The 17,838-nt window shown below is 42.5% G+C and overlaps 1 protein-coding gene across 1 annotated transcript; it reads left to right on the forward strand.

The window, feature by feature from the left end:
* Window positions 1-2,392: 2,392 nt before the first annotated feature.
* Window positions 2,393-10,851, forward strand: NPY (neuropeptide Y). Its single transcript, XM_004377461.1, has 4 exons — window positions 2,393-2,472; window positions 3,618-3,805; window positions 8,466-8,546; window positions 10,650-10,851. Exons 2-4 carry the CDS (start codon window positions 3,618-3,620, stop codon window positions 10,672-10,674), a joined length of 294 nt encoding a protein of 97 aa, XP_004377518.1. The 5' UTR covers window positions 2,393-2,472; the 3' UTR covers window positions 10,675-10,851.
* The last annotated feature ends 6,987 nt before the right edge of the window (window positions 10,852-17,838 follow it).

The following is a 17,838-nucleotide window of genomic DNA, read 5'->3' on the forward strand; positions in this document are numbered from 1 at the left end:
TGTTCATTGTCTTGATGATGATGATGGCTTCCCACACACACACACACACACACACACAAACCCAAACCCATTGTTGTTGAGTTGATGCTGATTTATGGTGATTACAGGTGTATGTGTGTGTGTGTGAGCTATGTCAAGATTTATCAAATTGAATATTTTAAACATTTGTAGCTTATTGTATCTCAACTGTACTTCAATAAAGCTGAATAAATAAATACATACGAACATACATACATGCATGAATGCAAGCTTAACTTTGAAACAAAGTAGAGAAATGATTCAGCAGCTGGAAGGAGATGCTGGGTTGAGTGACAGTCGTTTTTGTTTGTTTTGGGTGGTGGTTTTGTTTTGTTTCTTTTATAGTGCAAACCCGAGGAAATTTTTAAGCTGAAAGAGGTGAAAGCTATAGGAAAGAAAGGAAGCAATTGATGGAACAAGGTCCTGAGAGAGACAGAGGGGAGGGGGTGCGTTTTGGACTGGAGACAAAGGGATAAGATGTTTGTAGGATACATGTAGGGCACATCACTTAACCTCCTGTTTTTAATTCTCTCAATGCTTTACCCCAAGAATGCATTCTTATTCTTGGGTGCCAGTGACTTGATCTTCAGCTAAATTGTCGAATTTCCCTAGTGCTCCCAACTGAAGACTGGCACGTCTCCTTAGAAGCACTTTCTCCCAAATTCAGTGGCTCCTTCTACAGAGGTTTTAAATGATATGAATCTGTGATACACTCTAAAAATTAGATTATTTTATTGAAAAGTAGACTGTGTCTTTCTCCTTCTCTAGAAAGGGCTCTAAACTAGAAGGTGTTTTGCTCTTTTACGGAAGATGTTTTCACATAAGCACTCTCTGAGCAAAGCTGAGAGCCCTGATATATGTGTGCTCTCAGCATGCGTTCGTGTAACATGGAGGGGAGAAGTCACCTAAGTGGAAGGGCTATTGGTCTTCAACATCCACAATCTGATTATTGGCTGCATTTGCGTGAGCGTATTAGGGTTGCTTGCTGCATAGTAATTGATATTTAATTCAGTGCTGTCAAAACAGTACAAAAACTTGTCAGTTGAACGGAATCACTTGTCATTTTGGCATTAAAGTAACTTGTAACTTAACGTTTTGATTTCCTAAGATGCCATTTTAATCAGTAACATTCAGACTTCTAGGAGTATTCATTCAGGGGACTTTAAGACCACACACAGTCCACTACATAAAATCCTCATCTTTTAAGAATTGTAGGTGGTCTTTTTTCATATACATTCAATAGGTGTAACGCGACGTGCAAATTAATGTTGATCGTTTTCTAAAAACCTGTTTTTATTTCAGTCAGAACACACATTCTCAGTTAACGTCAATTGAACGTACTTAACCAAACCCGTTGCCGTCGAATCGATTCCGACTCACAGCCGCCCTATAGGACTCGGAAGAACTGCCTCGGAGGGTTTCCAAGGAGCACCTGGTGGATTCGAACTGCCCCACCTTTTGGTTAGCAGTCGTACCTCTTAACCACTATGCCACCTCTATACAAAGGGCCAGGACATAAAAGGAGAAACTGCAGTTCTTTTAACTACCGGCCAGTTTCGACTAAAATTTTTTGTTTGATCGCGCTCTAAGGAGTCTTCAGACTCTCGAAATGGGGCTCTTTTCCAGCAAATGGTGGCAGTGGGTTTACCGTATATTCCGCCCCTGGAGAGTTTTAGTCTCCACACTCTTTCAGGTCCCCACCTAGCCGGGCTCGCAGCATGTGGGCGAGTCTCTGGGAAGGGCTAATCGCCCAGAAAAACAAGTTGGGAAGGGGGCCAAAGCCACGGATGTCGGTTCTTAGCCCCTCAGGGGGCGGTGTTTGGAATCCTCTAGCTGGGGAAGTCGGTCAGCCGCCTCCGACCGGCTGGATAAATGCAGGACAATCTGTGCCAAGTTGCTTTCCTGCTAAAGCGCGCAAAGTTGTGCCCGGCGCGGGCTTCGAAGATGCTCCATTCGAGTAGAGGACTCAAGTGTCTCTTACTCTGGCACTTGGTGGTCCTGGGGACAGGCGACAAAGATGATCTGGATTATGTCTTGCCCAGAGATCTTGGCAGAGCTAGACGAAGTGTGAAGGGAAGCCGGGTTGAGGCGCCGAGGGAGGGCAGGGCTAGGGGCTTTGGCGTCCTCTGAGACCGTGCAACGCGCGCGGTAGCCCGGCCCCCCTTTCCCGGACCCAGCCTGGAGCTGGGACTTTGGGGTGTGGGTGGCACCCGAGGCCGATGCTCTTGCGGCTGCAGCTCCAGCCCCCTCCCCCTGCGAGTCGGGGGCGGGAAGTGGCGGGGTGGGAGTCACTGGAGCGTGATTGCCCGAGGCCCCTCCTGCCGCGACGAGGGAGTGCCATAAAAGCCCAGTTGCGACCCGCTCTCGACACCCCACCAGCCAGCTCGGATCCCGCGGAGAGGCGGCCCGACTGCAGAACACTCACCGCCCGGCCACGCCCGACCGCCGGCCACCGTGAGTACCACCACCCGCTCGGCCGGGACTGGAGCGTAGGGGGCGCGGGTGAGCTTGTCCGAGGTGCCCTCTCACACTCTGCGAGCCCTGGGAGGGTCGCGCTCGGGTCCGCAGCTCTGCGCGCCACGCTATACCCTCTCCGTGCCCCTTTTGGAGGCTAAACTCCTCTTCCTCCTCTGGGTCCCCTCTGATTGTCCATCCTGCCTTCTCCCGGACCCTCCTGGCTGTGTCGTCCCTCTGGGTTAGTTTTTGGAGAAAATGGAGGGAGAACACGGGACCCCGCCCTCCCTCCCCCCGCAACCCGGAGTTCTGGCAGTCTCCTCGAGGGTCGCCGCCTGGAAGCCCAGAGGGAGCTGCGCGGGAGGGAGGTTTGCCGGGTAGCAACCTAACTGGGGAATCCTGGGCAGTCGGGAGCCCTTCCACCCCCGGGATCCTCGGGATCCGAATTGAGCCTGCTGTGCCAGCCAGCGATTAAGAACTCGGCTGCTAACCAAAAAGGTCGGCAGTTCGAATCCACCAGCCGCTCCTTGGAAACTCTACGAGGCAGTTCTACTCTGTCCTTTGGGGTTGCTATGAGTCGGAATCGACTTGACCGCAATGAGTTTGGTGGCAGCAAGGAATTCTCTCCCTTCCACCCTCACCACCTACTTAAAAAAACAAAAAACAAAAAAACCAACCCTGCCTCCTCATGGTGATCTCAGCCACCACTGTCGAGGATGCCTCCTGCAGACCAAAAGTAAGAGAGAAGAAAGTTTTCTCCTCCGACAGAGATTTGGAGTAGAGGGTAGGAAAATGATAGCTTTTCCACCCAGCAGGAAGAACTTTCCTTCCTGTTTAAAAGCATCTGACACAGGGAACTACCCAACTTGGCGTCTCTCGCCACGCGACTCTTTGCCCTGCAACTTGCGGCCAAGTTGCGCGGAGTTTTCGGACTGACAGAGGGTCCAGGCCAGGGCAGACTGTGCTCTGAGCCGGCAGGGCGGTGCTCGCCACGCTGGGGTTCCCTCTGCGCGGCTTGTTCAAGGAGGGATTGCGGGTCTCGGGTGGTAGCAGCGGGAGGTGTGCCTGGAGGCAGAGGAGAGACGTGCTAGGCGTTCTATCCCCCGAATCCTGAAGCCCCTCCACCGCGCCTTCTGTGCCCGCAGATGCTGAGTAGCAAGCGACTGGGGCTGTCCCGACTGACCCTTGCCCTGTCCTTGCTCGTGTGCCTGAGCGCGCTGATCGAGGCCTACCCCTCGAAGCCGGACAACCCCGGCGAGGACGCGCCGGCTGAGGACCTGGCCAGATACTACTCAGCGCTGCGGCACTACATCAATCTCATCACCAGGCAGAGGTGCGTGGGCTCGACGGGCCGACTCGGGGGTACCCCGTGTGCACTCCTGCGACCCTGGAGATCTTAAGGGGCAGGGACCGTTTCTTTTACCTCTTTGTATACTAGGGCCAGGGCAGTATTAGGCACATTCAGCGCTCAGTAAATGTTTGGGCAGGGCATTGGGTACTTTCAGGCTGCAACTACAATCCCAGTATCGATTTATGACCCACAGATTCAAGTTTCCCAGGCTGTGTGGCTGTCGGTCTCCTCCCACCCACTCCCTTATCTTTTTTTGTTTGTTCTCAGAGCGGTTGGGGGTCTGTCTAGAAACCTGGATGGGAAGTGACCCGTGAAAGGGGGCAGGAGTGAGCCAGGGAAGTGCGGAAAGGAGGAGGGTGGGCAGGATGTCTAGAAAACAGCACATCAAGCAAACAAAGCAGGAGGAAACAGCGGGCTGCCGAAGACCCTGCCTGATGTTCCACCTGCCCAGGGTGAACTGAATGACAGAACGTAGGAAAAGACCGAGAGAGCTGTCTGTTTTTCCTTCTGTACAGTGTTTTTTGCAATCTCAGGTCCTTACTTGAAAATTCCAGTCCTGATAACTAGAGATTAGCAGGTAACCAGTGGATCTAAGATGCAGAGACTTTCCTTAATTTACAGCAGGTGACTTCTGAAAAGAACGTGCTCACTTGGTGCTTTATTATGAAGAAACGTACAAAGGTCTAGTCACTCTAAGATGAATCCAGGATTTCCAAGCAATCGCAGAAATCCTAAGATTTTACTCTGAACGCCCAGAAAGCCAAAATCAAATACCACGTTTTCACTCTCAACATTGAATATTAGGCAAAAAAGGCAAATCCAAACTATTTTACAGATAATGTACCAAAAATGAAAACCAACCCCATGCCCTCGAGCTGGTTCCGACTCATCGCGACCCTATAGGACAGAGCGGAAATGCCCCATAGAGTTACCAAGGCTGTAATCTTTATGGAAGCAGACTGCTACATCTTTCTCCCACAGAGCAGCTGGTGGGTTTGAACCACGGGCCTTTCGGTTTAACCACCAAGTGCTTTAACCACCGCATCACCAGGGCTCCTACAGATAATATAGGATTTAAAAATTGTTTCCAAAATTGATTCCCCTTATATATAAATCATTTAGTGTCTTATTTTAATGACTGATGACCTTAATAAGCTACACGGGATAAACCCGTCAAAGCAGTGCTGTTTAACATGTTTAGATTTAATGTTTTATGAAGAGTTTGAGTTTTTTATTTTTTAACTTTTGGTACCATAATTTCACTGTTTACAAATCAGAGACTATTTGGAAAGGATCCAAAGGGGGGAGAATTTATTTTATTTAGATAAAGTTTCTTCTTTTCTATTTCATCAAAAAGGAGTATGACATCCCAAAAAGCTTTTGAAAAAGCTTTATGTATTTATATAGTTATTAGGAATACAGGAAATGCTAGAATTAAATAGCATTGGTTTGTGATCTGTTGAAATCTGATTATTTTAATTAGGGAAAAGCAATAATGTTGTGTACCTAATAGACTTCCCAGAAAAGTTCATTGCTTCAGATTCTTGTTTATGCTATCATACAAACCAGCGAACTTGTACAAATAACAAGATATTTCTTTTAAATCACTGCTGTAATTTTTTTCTAGGATAAACCTTTGTTATTTCAGTTATAGCACTAGAGAGAGTAGAACTTATTTTTGTAAAGGTGTTTCCCATCGTTTAAAGCTTTACCACTTCCAATGTTTTCTTAGGCATTATCTCGTTTAATCACCTCAAAACTTTGAGGTGAGTATGGTTATCTCCATTTTATAGATCATGAAACTAAGGGCATTTCATGAAAACTTTTGTTTTAGGGGTGATGGAACTGGAGCCATCCTATTGATTTTCCTTGAATATTGTCATCACCATCAATAATGTGATCTCTCCAACATCTCTGATAAGGAAAAAATAAGGGGAAAGGAACTTGAGCTTCGTGGGAAGGGATGCTGGTTAGATGGGAACAAGTCTCCCCTGAGGCAGTTAGCTGTCTAGAATGCATTTGCCCAGAGCAAATGTTAGTTGGGAGTGGAGAGAGTACCATCTTTCCTTTGTTTCCTCCAAGAAATTATATGATGATTTCTTTATGTACGGCCCCAGCAGAAAGCGAAGGGCTGGCCTCAGGAATTTCTCACTTTATTTTTTCATAATGTCACACACACAAAAATATCCCTCACTTAGCGGAGATGTGGGCTTAACTGTCTCATTTGCCTTACAAGTTCCTTGTTAAAACCCATGAGATGCTTGCAGTCCACACCCTTCCTTTCCTTTCTGCACCCTCAGTGCCTTCTCACCACAGACACCCACTCAAATGTGTTTGGCATATATTCTTGACTATGTATGTACCTTTGAAAATTACTGTGTCGTGTATGTTTTCATTTGTTATAAATGGTAGTCTGGTAAGATGTCATTTCCCTTCTTCCTTTTTTCTACTTAATCATGATTTTAAGCTGTATTCATTGGCTGCCTATACCGCTAATTTTCTAGAGTGTGGATCTACCGTATTATGCTTACACATTCCTCTCAAAACCAGGAGCCAGGGAGCCATAGAGTCGACCTCTACTCATGGCGACCCATGTGTTAGAGTAGAACTGTGTTCCCTAGGATTTTCAATGGCTGATTTTTTGGAAGTAGATCACCAGGCCTTTCTTCCAAGGTGTCTCTGGGTGGGCTCGAATTTCCAACCTTTTGTTTAGCAGGTGAGCGCATTAACCATTTGCACCTCCCAGGGACTGTTACCACAGTCCTTTAGATCAGTTTTTCTCAACCAGGGGCAATTTTACCTCCCCCTCGGGGCAGGGGGCATTTAGCATTGTCTGGAGGCGTTTCTGCTTGTCATAACTGGAGGGGTCCCGCTGGCATCTAGTGGGTAGAGGCGAGGGATGCTGCAATGTACAGGACAGCTGCCCACAACAAAGAAATTAAGTGGCCCAAAATGTCACCAGTGTCAAGGCTGAGTAACCTTGCCCTAAAAGAGCGTTTCTCTGCCCTGGCTGCAATTAGAATCACCTAGGGAGTGTTTGGAATATACTGATGCTGGGCTCCACCCCCGACCAATTAAATCAGAATCTCTGCGGGGTGGGGCTGGGCTTTGGTGGTTTTTTAAAAAGCTCCCCAGGCGATTCTAAGGTGTAGTCAGGTTTGAGAATCACTGTCCTTGAGACTCAATCTTTGAAAGTTAAAGCATAGTAGAGGAACAGGGTAATCCAGAATTAATTACAGAAGGAGGAATAGTGAACGCTGTTCTGGATGCTACTTGTTTTACATTGAGCAAATCCTGCTGTTATAGATTTAGCTGCTTGACTGGTAAATTGGAGAAAGTATTTGCCACTTCTTTCACTTAGTGGAACATGATGAAGATACATGAGTTAAGGGTGCCCAAGAGTTTTAACATTAGTAAAATCAACTGATGGACAGAATAAATAAGTATAAGCAGCAGCTTACCATCTGATATCACAACTCCAGAAAACCTTTGAGGAAATCTTACAAACGATGGGGTGGCTGCAGAGTTTGTTTTGCTTTTCTTTCTGCGAGTCTCAGCAAAGGAGCAATAATAGGAAAATCTTTACCAAAAATTTGGATTTAATTGTGTTGGTTATGCAGTTAGAGTGCACCCTCTGTCAGCTTTGTTCCGCTATTTTACCTATTAGTTAATCAATCCCTGCTAGGCTAATTTTTCATCTGTGAAGGGTCCTGCTGCTGGTAACCAATGCTGTTTTAAGGAAAGGGGAAAAAAAACCTCTTCAAAAAATGCAGTTTCATAAAGAAGGGTCAACCTTTAGCCATGTGTGTGTGTGTGTGTGAGAGAGAGAGAGACAGAGAGAAAGATTGAGAGAGAGAAAACAGTTACTCTCTCACCTGGAACAGAGCAGGAAGCACATACTGCCAGGACAGGTAAACGCAACCTTCCATTTGTTTCTTGTTCTATCCATATCCTGCTACAGGAGAAAAAAGATCGAGCATAATTCCATGGACCAGTAAGATTCTTTTATATTTACAGGGCAGGTTAAAATCACAGATAGTATCAGGAAGGCTTTTAGCTTTGGGTACCCCAAATAAAAATGGAATATATAGGACCCAGAATCTCTAAGATTCCATAAGACTGGATGCCTTTCAACAGTAGTAGCTTGCATTTGTGTATCACTTTGTCACTTTCAAAGCATTGTGACACACTTTTCTCATTGGATCTTCCCAAAACGCTGATTTAAGCAGAAATTATGATTTTGGTTTTACAAATGAGGAACCCGAGATTTAGAGACACAGGTGCATCTGGAGCATCAGCCTGCTGATTTCTGTGTTAGCACTGATTCTAATACTCCATCTGGTCTCTTCATTAAGATTTAAACTGCTCTGTGCACCAGAACTATGTCTAATTTACTCATGGTAAAAATTTTAAAAACCCTACTCTGATGTATTCTTATGTCCTGCCACCTAGTTATACAATTACATCTAGGTATGTTTCTGATAATGTGTGTTTCGTATACCTAGCAGATTACTTGTTAGCAGATGATCAACTGAAAATAATTTTTACGTGTAATAATCCAGATGGGAAACACTCTTCTTTTTTCTATAGATTTTAATGACTATTCTAAACTGGCTTTAACAGACTTTTGCTTTTCTTTAAGATATGGAAAACGATCTAGCCCTGAGACACTGATTTCAGATCTCTTGATGAGAGAGAGCACAGAAAATGTCCCCAGAACTAGGTAAGCAAAAGCTTGTTACGCAACGTTAGTGCAAAGCCCTAGGTGCTAAAGTGGAGGGAAACTGGAGATATCTTCATGGTGGGAGGCATTGGAATGGGGTCTCAGGACTAGGTAGGATTTGGGCAGGCAGAAATGGGGACTGGAGTGGGGAGGACTTTTCTTTTCATGTACTCGCTTGTGGGTCTCTGAACTTCTGTGGAGAAATAATTTCAAGCCCAAATTATCAGGTTCTCTTTTGAAATTGTTAAATTTGAGGAACTTCTGCCTCAGAAATTACTCTTTATAGCACTTCTAACTTTGTTAGAATTGGAGGAGTCCTTAACTCTTAAGTCGAAATGACCAACTGTCCACCTTTGCCTGGGATCATCTTTTTTTTACACTCTATGCTGAATGTCTAGATGTCCTAGGAAGTGTCCCTGATGGGTCTTCCTCCAGTCTCCATGGCTTCACCTGAAGCTGTAGATAAATCGTGAAGTGCTCTTATTTACATTTGGACTTATATTTTAGCTCAGTTGGTGTCACCTAGTAATGTATCGTATTCAATGAATGCATGTTGAATGAAGTATTTTTCTTAGGAGCTTGTCTGTAGCCTTGGGACTTTTTTCAGAGTATGTTACACTGTCTTAGGAAGAGGTCCCTACCAGTATCTAAGTGTCAAATGTTGGGCTAGGATTCTCTGGTGCCTCCTGGATAAGGAGTGCTGCTCAAAAGGAGCCTGGTCCTCCTCAATTTTCATTCCCTCCCATGTCCTCTGTTCTCTGCCCCCAGCAAGGTCACACTGTACGTGGTCTATCCATTTCTATGGTAGCTTGTCTGCCTTTAACTCAAAGCTCTACAGCGGAAGGACCAAGTTCCCCAGAAGAGGTCACTAGAACACTTGCTCGGTGACTGTGACTCACGTGTCACTCTTCATTGGGGTCTTCCCTAGAGAATCCTAGGACCCACTGAGCCACTCACCTTCCCTGCCACCCACCCTCCCTCAGTTCCCGTGTGAAATGGTCAGCTTGGGTGAAGGATGCAAGGATAGAGTTCCTGGATTTGTTCTCTCTGAGGGAAACTATGGTTTAGATTGGAATAAAACTCCAGTACTTTTGTCCCTGGAGGTACCAGCCCAGACTTAAACACCAAATGTTCACAGATTCTTGGAATATAACAAAGTACAAGGGAAGCAGGTGGAAAATTCATAAGGGTTGTTTTTAAATACTGAAACGATAAATGCCTTATCATGTCTGATTGACACGTGTATCATGTTTGCCACAGTAAAAAGTTTAGGGTTGGCTATATCTACTCAGGGTTAGGAAAATAACAATCCAGACCTACTTGGAACCTTGCTGGTCTTTGTTTTATGGCTTTAAATCACATAGCTAGTTCATGAAATGAAGTTAATTGCACTTTGATTGACAGCCTCAACCGTGCGCAGTTAAAATGAGGCAAAACTTGACAACCTTGAAGTTGCCTGTGAATGTGATTTTATTAAAAAGGATTCTTTATAGTCTAATAAATAGCATCTTTCTATATAAAAAGGTTTACAGGAAAACAAGGCAGCATATTCAGAGTAGAGGAACAGTAACTTTCTTGTTACAGTTTTGTGTGATTCCTGTAGTTTTGATCTTCAGAAATATTACAAAGTTTTTTGACTTGTTTGATATACACAAAGCCTTTTTAAACACGCCCTTGGAGATTTGCCTGAGACTCATGTAGTGAAAGCTACTCATCTGGGGCTTTGTACACCATGCTACCGTCTCACATCCTGACATTCTGCCAGCCACGCACTTCACTGCCGTCTAGTCGATTCCAACTCATAGTGACCGTGTAGGACGGAATACAACTGCCTCATAGGGTTTCCAAGGCTGTAATCTTTACAGAAGCAGACTGCTGCATCTTTCTCCCAAGGAGTGGCTGGTGGGTTTTAACTGCCGACCTTTTGGTTAGCAGTTGAGCACTTAACCACTGTTTCACCAGGGCTCCTGTTTAGAATGCTAACAAGAGCTTTTCTAACAGTTTCTGGTCATCTTTCAGTTCCGAACTGAATGTCGTACTCTTGCTAGCCCCCCAGGAACTTGGGAAGCCTCTCTTACATGCTTTACTTCTTACGTTTTACAGGCTTGAAGATCCTTCTATGTGGTGATGGGAAGTGAAACTTGCTCTCCGGTCTTTTCCTATTTTTCAACCCATATTTCATACTGTGTAACCAGAGTCTGCCTATCCTACCAACGCATGCAGCCACTGTGCTGAACTCTGCAGTGTTTTCCTTTGTCAACATTGTATATATGTGTGTTTAAATAAAGTACCATGCATTCAAAAGGGTATCCTCCTCAGTGGAAAATCTGTTATTTCAATAGTGAAAATTATTTGAAGTTATTCATTGAGTTATAGTTACCCCCAAGTAGCAGATTCAGTGTTTGTTTAACCAGTATTAAAGCAGTGGCTATGAAAGATATAAGGATATGATTATTTCACATGACCAAGACTCAGCTGCCTGTGTGTGTGTGTGTGTGTGTGTGTGTGTGTGTGTGTGTGTGTGTGTAAGATAAAGAAGTATTTACAAACATTGAGCGAAAGAATGCTAATTGGGGAAGATTTTCTGACCTCTTTTACCCTCCACGTGGAAACCTTCTTAACCTCGTTTGCCTATGTAACGGCAGAAAGGATTGCTGGCTAATAGAACTTTCTGCAAAATATTCCATATCTGCTCCGTCCAATATAGTATCCACTGGCCACATGTGACTTCTGAGCTTGTGAAATGTGGCTAGTGCAAATATAAAGTTGAGTTTTAAATTTTATTTCATTTTAATCAATTTAAATACAAATAGCCACGTGTAGCTAGTGACTGCTGTATCTGACAGCACAGGTCTATACATGTGTTTAGGCTGCTATTCTTAGAACTTGAATCATAAACAGAAATACACCAAGCGGGATGATTACCTTTTCACACAACATGGGGCATATTAATTAATTTTGCTAAAGGTTATTAAACTTCTCCACCCTTCAAGGACCTATTTGCATGTGCTTAGTTTAAAATTCATGTTATTAGATACTTACATGTAATTTCTAAATCAAAGAAAGTGGGTCTCATCCCGTATTGGTACTTTAAACCACACTGAAAAACATGTACGAATATTTTTAAAACGTCTTAAAACTGCTCACAAAAAAATCATAAATAACAATTACATCATGGCTTACAGAATTTTATAGTATATAGAATATACTGCTTAAATTCTAATGTATCTTCAGCCAATGATGTCAATAATGCTACAAAATACGCCTCCTCACTTGTCCACTATCTACTTATCTGACATTTTGAATTTATGACAATAGTAAAAAATCTGTTGTTATTGTCAGGTGCTGTGGAGTGGTTCCAACTCATAGTGACCCTGTGTACAACAGAACGAAAAACTGCTCAGTCCTGCACCATCCTCACAATCATTTGAGCCCATTGTTGCAGCCACTGTGCCAATCCATCTCGTTGAGGGTCTTCCTCTTTTTTGCTGACCCTCTAACAACCATGAAGTCTTTCTCCAGAGACTCACTAGTCCTTCCTAATAACATGTCCAAAGTACACGAGATGGAGTCTTGCCATCCTTGCTTTTAAGGAGCATTCTGGCTGTGCTTCTTCCAAGACAGATTTGTTCGTTCTTCTGGCAGTCCATGGTATATTCAATGTTCTTCACCAACACCATAATTCAAGGCATCAATTCTTCTTTGGTCTTCCTTACTCATTGTCCAGCTTTTTCATGCATATAAGATGATTGAAAATACCATGGCTTGGGTCAGGCACACCTTAGTCCTCAAAGTGACTTCGTTGCTTTTTAACACTTTAAAGAAGTCTTTTGCAGCAGATTTGCCCAATGAAATACATTATTTGATTTCTTGACTGCTGCTTCCATGGGCATTGACTGTGGCTCCAAGTAAAATGAAATCCTTGACAACTTCAATATTTTCTGTGTTTTTCATGATGTTGCTTATTGGCCCAGTTGTAAGGATTTTTGTTTTCTTTATGTTGAGACATAATTCATACTGAAGGTTGTAGTCTTTGATCGTCATCAGTAAGTGCTTCAAGTCCTCTTCACTTTTAGCAAGCAAGGTTGTGTCATCTGCATATCACAGGTTGTTAATGAGTCATCCTCCAATCCTGAGGCCTATTTCTTCTTCATATAGTCCAGTTTCTCAGATTCTTTGCTCAGCATACAGATTGAATAAATATGGTGAAAGGATACAACCCTGACACACACTTTTCCTGATTTTAAACCATGCAGTATCCCCTTCTTCTAACAACTGCCTCTTGGTCTATGCACAGGTTCCTCAGAGGCACAATGAAGTGTTCTGGAATTCCCATTCTTCTCAATGTAATCCGTAATTTGTTATGATGCACACTGTTGAACGCCTTTGCGTAGTCAATAAAACACAGGTAAACATCTTTCCGGTATTCTCTGCTTTCAGCCAACATCCATCAGACATCAGCAATGATATCCCTCATTCCACATCCTCTTCTGAGTCCGGCTTGAATTTCTGGCAGTTCCCTGTCGATGTATTGCTGCAACTGCTTTTGAATGATCTTTGGCAAAACTTCACTTGTGTGTGATGTTAATGACATTGTTTGATAATTTCCTCATTCTGTTGGATCACCTTTATTTGGAATGGGCACAAATATGGATCTCTTCCAGTCAATTGGCCAGGTAGCTGTCTTCCAAATTTGTTGGCATAGGTAAGTGAGCGTTTCCAGTGTTGTGTCCATCTCTTGACACATCTCAGTTGGTATTCCTTGAATTCCTGGAGCCTTGTTTTTTGCCAATGCCTTCAGTGAAGCTTGGACTTCTTTCAATACCATCAGTTCTTGATCATATGCTTCCTCCCGAAATGGTTGAAAGTCAACCAATTCTTTTTGGTACTGTGACTCTGTATATTCCTTCCATCTTCTTTTGATGCTTCCTGTGTCCTTCCACATTTTGTCCATAGAATCCTTCAATATTGCAACTCGAGGCTTGAATTTTTTCTTCCATTCATTCAGCTTGAGAAATGCTGAGCATGTTTTTCCCTTTTGGTTTTCTAACTCCAGCTCTTTGCACATGTCGTTATAATACTTTACTTTGTCTTCTTGAGCCACCCTTTGAAATCTTCTGTTCAGCTCTTTTACTTCATCATTTCTTCCATTTGCTTTAACTACTTTAAGTTCAAGAACAAGTTTTAGAGTCTCTTCTGACATCCATTTTGATCTTTTCTTTCCTGTCTTTTTTATGTCTTTTGCTTTCTTCGTGTATGATGTCCTTGATATCATTCCACAACTCATCTGGTCTTCTGTCATTAGTGTTAAATGTATCAAATCTATCCTTGAGATAGTGTTTAAATTCAGGTGGAATATACTCAAGGTTATACTTTGTCTCTTGTGGACTTGTTTTAATTTTCTTCAGCTTCGACTTGAACTTGTATATAACTTGTCTGTTCCGCAGTTGGCCACTGGCTTTGTTCTGACTGATGATATTGAGCTTCTCCATCATCTTGTTCCACAGATGTAGTAGATTTGGTTCTTGTGTATTCCAGCTGGCGAGGTCCATGTGTATAGTTGCTGTTTATGTTGTTGAAAAAGGTATTTCCAGTGAACAGGTCTTTGGTCTTGCAAAATTCTATTACATGATCTCTGGCATCATTTCTATCACCAAGGCCATATTTTCCAACTACGGATCCTTCTTTGTTGCCAACTTCCGTGTTCCAATTACCAGTAATTATCAATCCATCTTGACTGCATGTCTGACCAATTTCAGACCGCAAAAACCATTGCCATTGAGTCAATTCTGTCTCATAGTGATCCTATAGGACAGAGTAGAACTGCTCCATAGGGTTTCCAAGGCTGTAACCTTTATGGCAGCAGACTACCACATCTTTCTCCCTCAGAGGGCCTGGTGTGTTCAAACCACTGACCTGTGGGTTATCAGCTGAGCGCTTTAACCACTGTGCCACCCGGGATCCTTATTCACAGAAGTTGGTAAATATCTTCAGTTTTTTCATCTCTGGCATTAATAGTTGGTGCATACATTGAGTAATAGTCATATTAACTGATCTTCCTTGTAGGTGTATGAATATTATCCTATCAATGACAGCATTGTACATCAGGATAGATCTTGGAAGTATTCTTTTTAACAATGAACACGATGCCATTCCTTTTCAAATTGTTCTTCCCAGCATAGTAGACCATATGATTGTCCGATTCAAGTTGGCCAACACCAGTCCATTTCAGCTCGCTAATGCCTAGGATTTATGACAATAGTAAAAAATTTACTGTCTGATTATTTTGCTCATTAATGATGTACCCCTGGTAGTAACAAATACCGAGGTGCAATGTAAGAGTAACACTGGCTGCGATAGCTAAGTTTATGTGTCACCTTGGCTGGGCCATGATTCTCAGTGGCTTGTCAGTTATGTAATAATGTAACTTATCAGTTATTTAATGATGTAATTTGGCAGTTATGTTAAGATGTAGTGATCCTCCATTTTGTAATCTGATGTGGTCATCTCCATTTTTGCATAACGTCAATTTTTGCATAACGATCTGGTCTTTGGAACCTAACTGTTATGGATTGAATTGTGTCCCCTAAAAATGTGTGTCAGCTTGGCTTGAACATGATTCCCAGTATTGTGTAGTTATCCACTATTTTGTGATCTGATATAATTGTCCTATGTGTTGTAAATCCAACTTCTATGATGTTAATGAGGCAGGATTAGAGGAAGTTATGTTAATGAAGCAGGATACAATCTACAGGATTAGGTTGTATCTTGAGTCAGTATCTTTTGAGATATAAAAGAGAGAATCAAGCAAAGAGGAGAGGGACATCAAACCACCAAGAAAGAAGCACCAGAGCGGAGTGCATCCTTTGGACCTGGGGTCCCTGTGCTGAGAAGCTCCTAGATCAGGGGAATATTGATGAAAAGGACCTTTCCCCAGAACTGACAGAGAAAGCCTTCCTTTGGAACTGGCACCCTAAATTCAGACTTCTAGCCTCCTAGACTGTGAGAGAATAAACTTCTGTTTGTTAAAGCCATCCACTTTTGGTATTTCTGTTATAGCGACACTAGGTAACTAAGACACTATGTTGATAAACGAAGAGTGGGTGTATAATTTTTTTCATGAAACTCACATAAAACTGTTACGCCATTTGTTTAAAATTCCCCCTCATTTTTGCATCTTTGTGCTTTGAATAAGTACTTACATGAAAGGTGTTTTTGTAATCTTAAAAAATTGGCTAAGTTAAAATTTATTATCATACAGTGTCAGAGCTCTTTATTAATCTGGTATATTTGGAGATGTTCTTTAGTAAAATTAGTATTATGCCAAGAAAGCTGACTCATGATCAATTTGGTAGCATAGGCAGGCTGAATGTTCATTACCATATACACAACTCATAGTTATATGGAGTAGAGCAAATGGGGAACATGTATATGAATACATTTAAGCCTTTTACCTCACCAAATCTAAAGACCTGAAAAGCTAAACATTAAATGGCCTACAGTATTTATCAAACCTTTGCAGCCTGTTCAGCTCCCCCTTGAAACAGGTTTAAAGGCACCAGATCACCTACTTGCCAATGCAAAAAATAATGATAATCCTCATCAGAATTAAAATAAGGACAATTCATCCTTCATTAATGAGATGCCTATGAGCAATATAATCATTATCAAGTGAATCTATAAAGATTTATTAAGCCCTGCTCTGATCCTGGCTCCATTCTACACTCTATAAGGTATAAATTGTGCGTAACGTTTTGCAGATGTCATCTTTGTTTTTATTTTGGTCCTTACAATGCCCATGGGACAGTTGAGCAGGGACTATTCTCTCCATTTTCACAGATGAGAAAACTGAGGCCAAGGGAAAGAAAACGACTTACCCCACCTCCTGTCGAGTTAGTGGGACTAGATGGCTGCTCTCCTACTTGCCGTCTTTGCCTTGCCTGATGATGTCTTCTGAAAGAAATAAGTAGAGACCAAGTTATACATGATCTAGTTAAGAACATAATTCTGGCACACTTAAATTAGAGAATAACAAAATCCTAAAGTAATTGTGCAATAGACATTTAGAAAAGAAAGTATGACCAGAGCTAGTTGGAAAAGGCTTAATAGAGAATAAGAGATGGAGGACATTCTAGGTGACGTAAATACCTGGGCTAAATGCAGAAGTGAATCAGGCATACGCACAGCTTGAGTAGAGAATAGTCAGGACTTTACCTGACAGGAATGGAAGAAGAGTGACCAGAGGCTGGATTAATGAAGTAGGTCTAAGAATGGCCAAACTCATTCATTCATTCATTTATCAGCTGCTAACCAAAAGGTTAGAGGTTTGAGTCCACCCAGAGGCACCTCAGAAGAAAGGACTGCCAATCTACTGAAAAATTAGCCACTGAAAACCCTGTGGAGCGCAGTTCTACTCTGACATACATGGGGTCACTACGAGTTGGAATCGACTTGATGGCACTGGTGGTGGTGGTGGAATATGTATTGGACAACGAGAAGACAAAGATTAATAATAGTTTCTCAAGATATTTACTACTTAAAATGGCAATTAATTGCCCTCCTTTTTTCTAATGCACATGCATTACATTTATATGATTATTTGTTACTATGTGTGCAATAGAAAGAAAAAAATTTGGCCTCTTTGCAAGACATTGGAATCAGTTACAATGTCATCATAATTAGACGAATATCTTTTCCATTGTCATAAAAGGAAACACACTTTTGAATGCGGTGTTTCAGTAGAATCTTCTTTTATTGCGGTTCTTAGGTAGGAATATTATGATATTGTCACAACTAAATTATTACCTTTTTCTTCTGCCTGTTAGAAAAATTAGCACAGTGTGAAATCACACAGAATCTCTTTCCCTTTTTAAAATCTGAATGGAGTAACATAATTAATTGTATGTGTCATCTGGGCTCATTTTTTAATGTGCTAAGTAATAGGTATCAATTTAAACTCATTTTAATGCTGTAGGACTGAACCACTCTGCAATTACAGGAAGGCGGTGACACATGCAGTGAAACCCATGTGAAATTGTGCACTACAGATTAGTAAGTGAGCACAAGTAAGCTTAGTGGGTAATCCGTTCCTGTCAGGGATTGTAAATTTGGAAAGAGGATTTCATTCTGTAGGAAGGTCCTGTGGGGTTGGGGGAGACACAGATGCCAGCCATACCTAGAAGCAGAACCTTTGATGTGGTGAAAAAATGTGAAATTGTTCACTACAGATGATCTGGTAAGCAAGGTAAGCACCGGGCTTATTTTGCCTATTGGATAATCCGCCCCGGGTGAC

This window comes from Trichechus manatus, unplaced genomic scaffold (genome assembly GCF_000243295.1).
Source record: "Trichechus manatus latirostris isolate Lorelei unplaced genomic scaffold, TriManLat1.0 scaffold00050, whole genome shotgun sequence".
Lineage (NCBI taxonomy): Eukaryota > Metazoa > Chordata > Mammalia > Sirenia > Trichechidae > Trichechus > Trichechus manatus.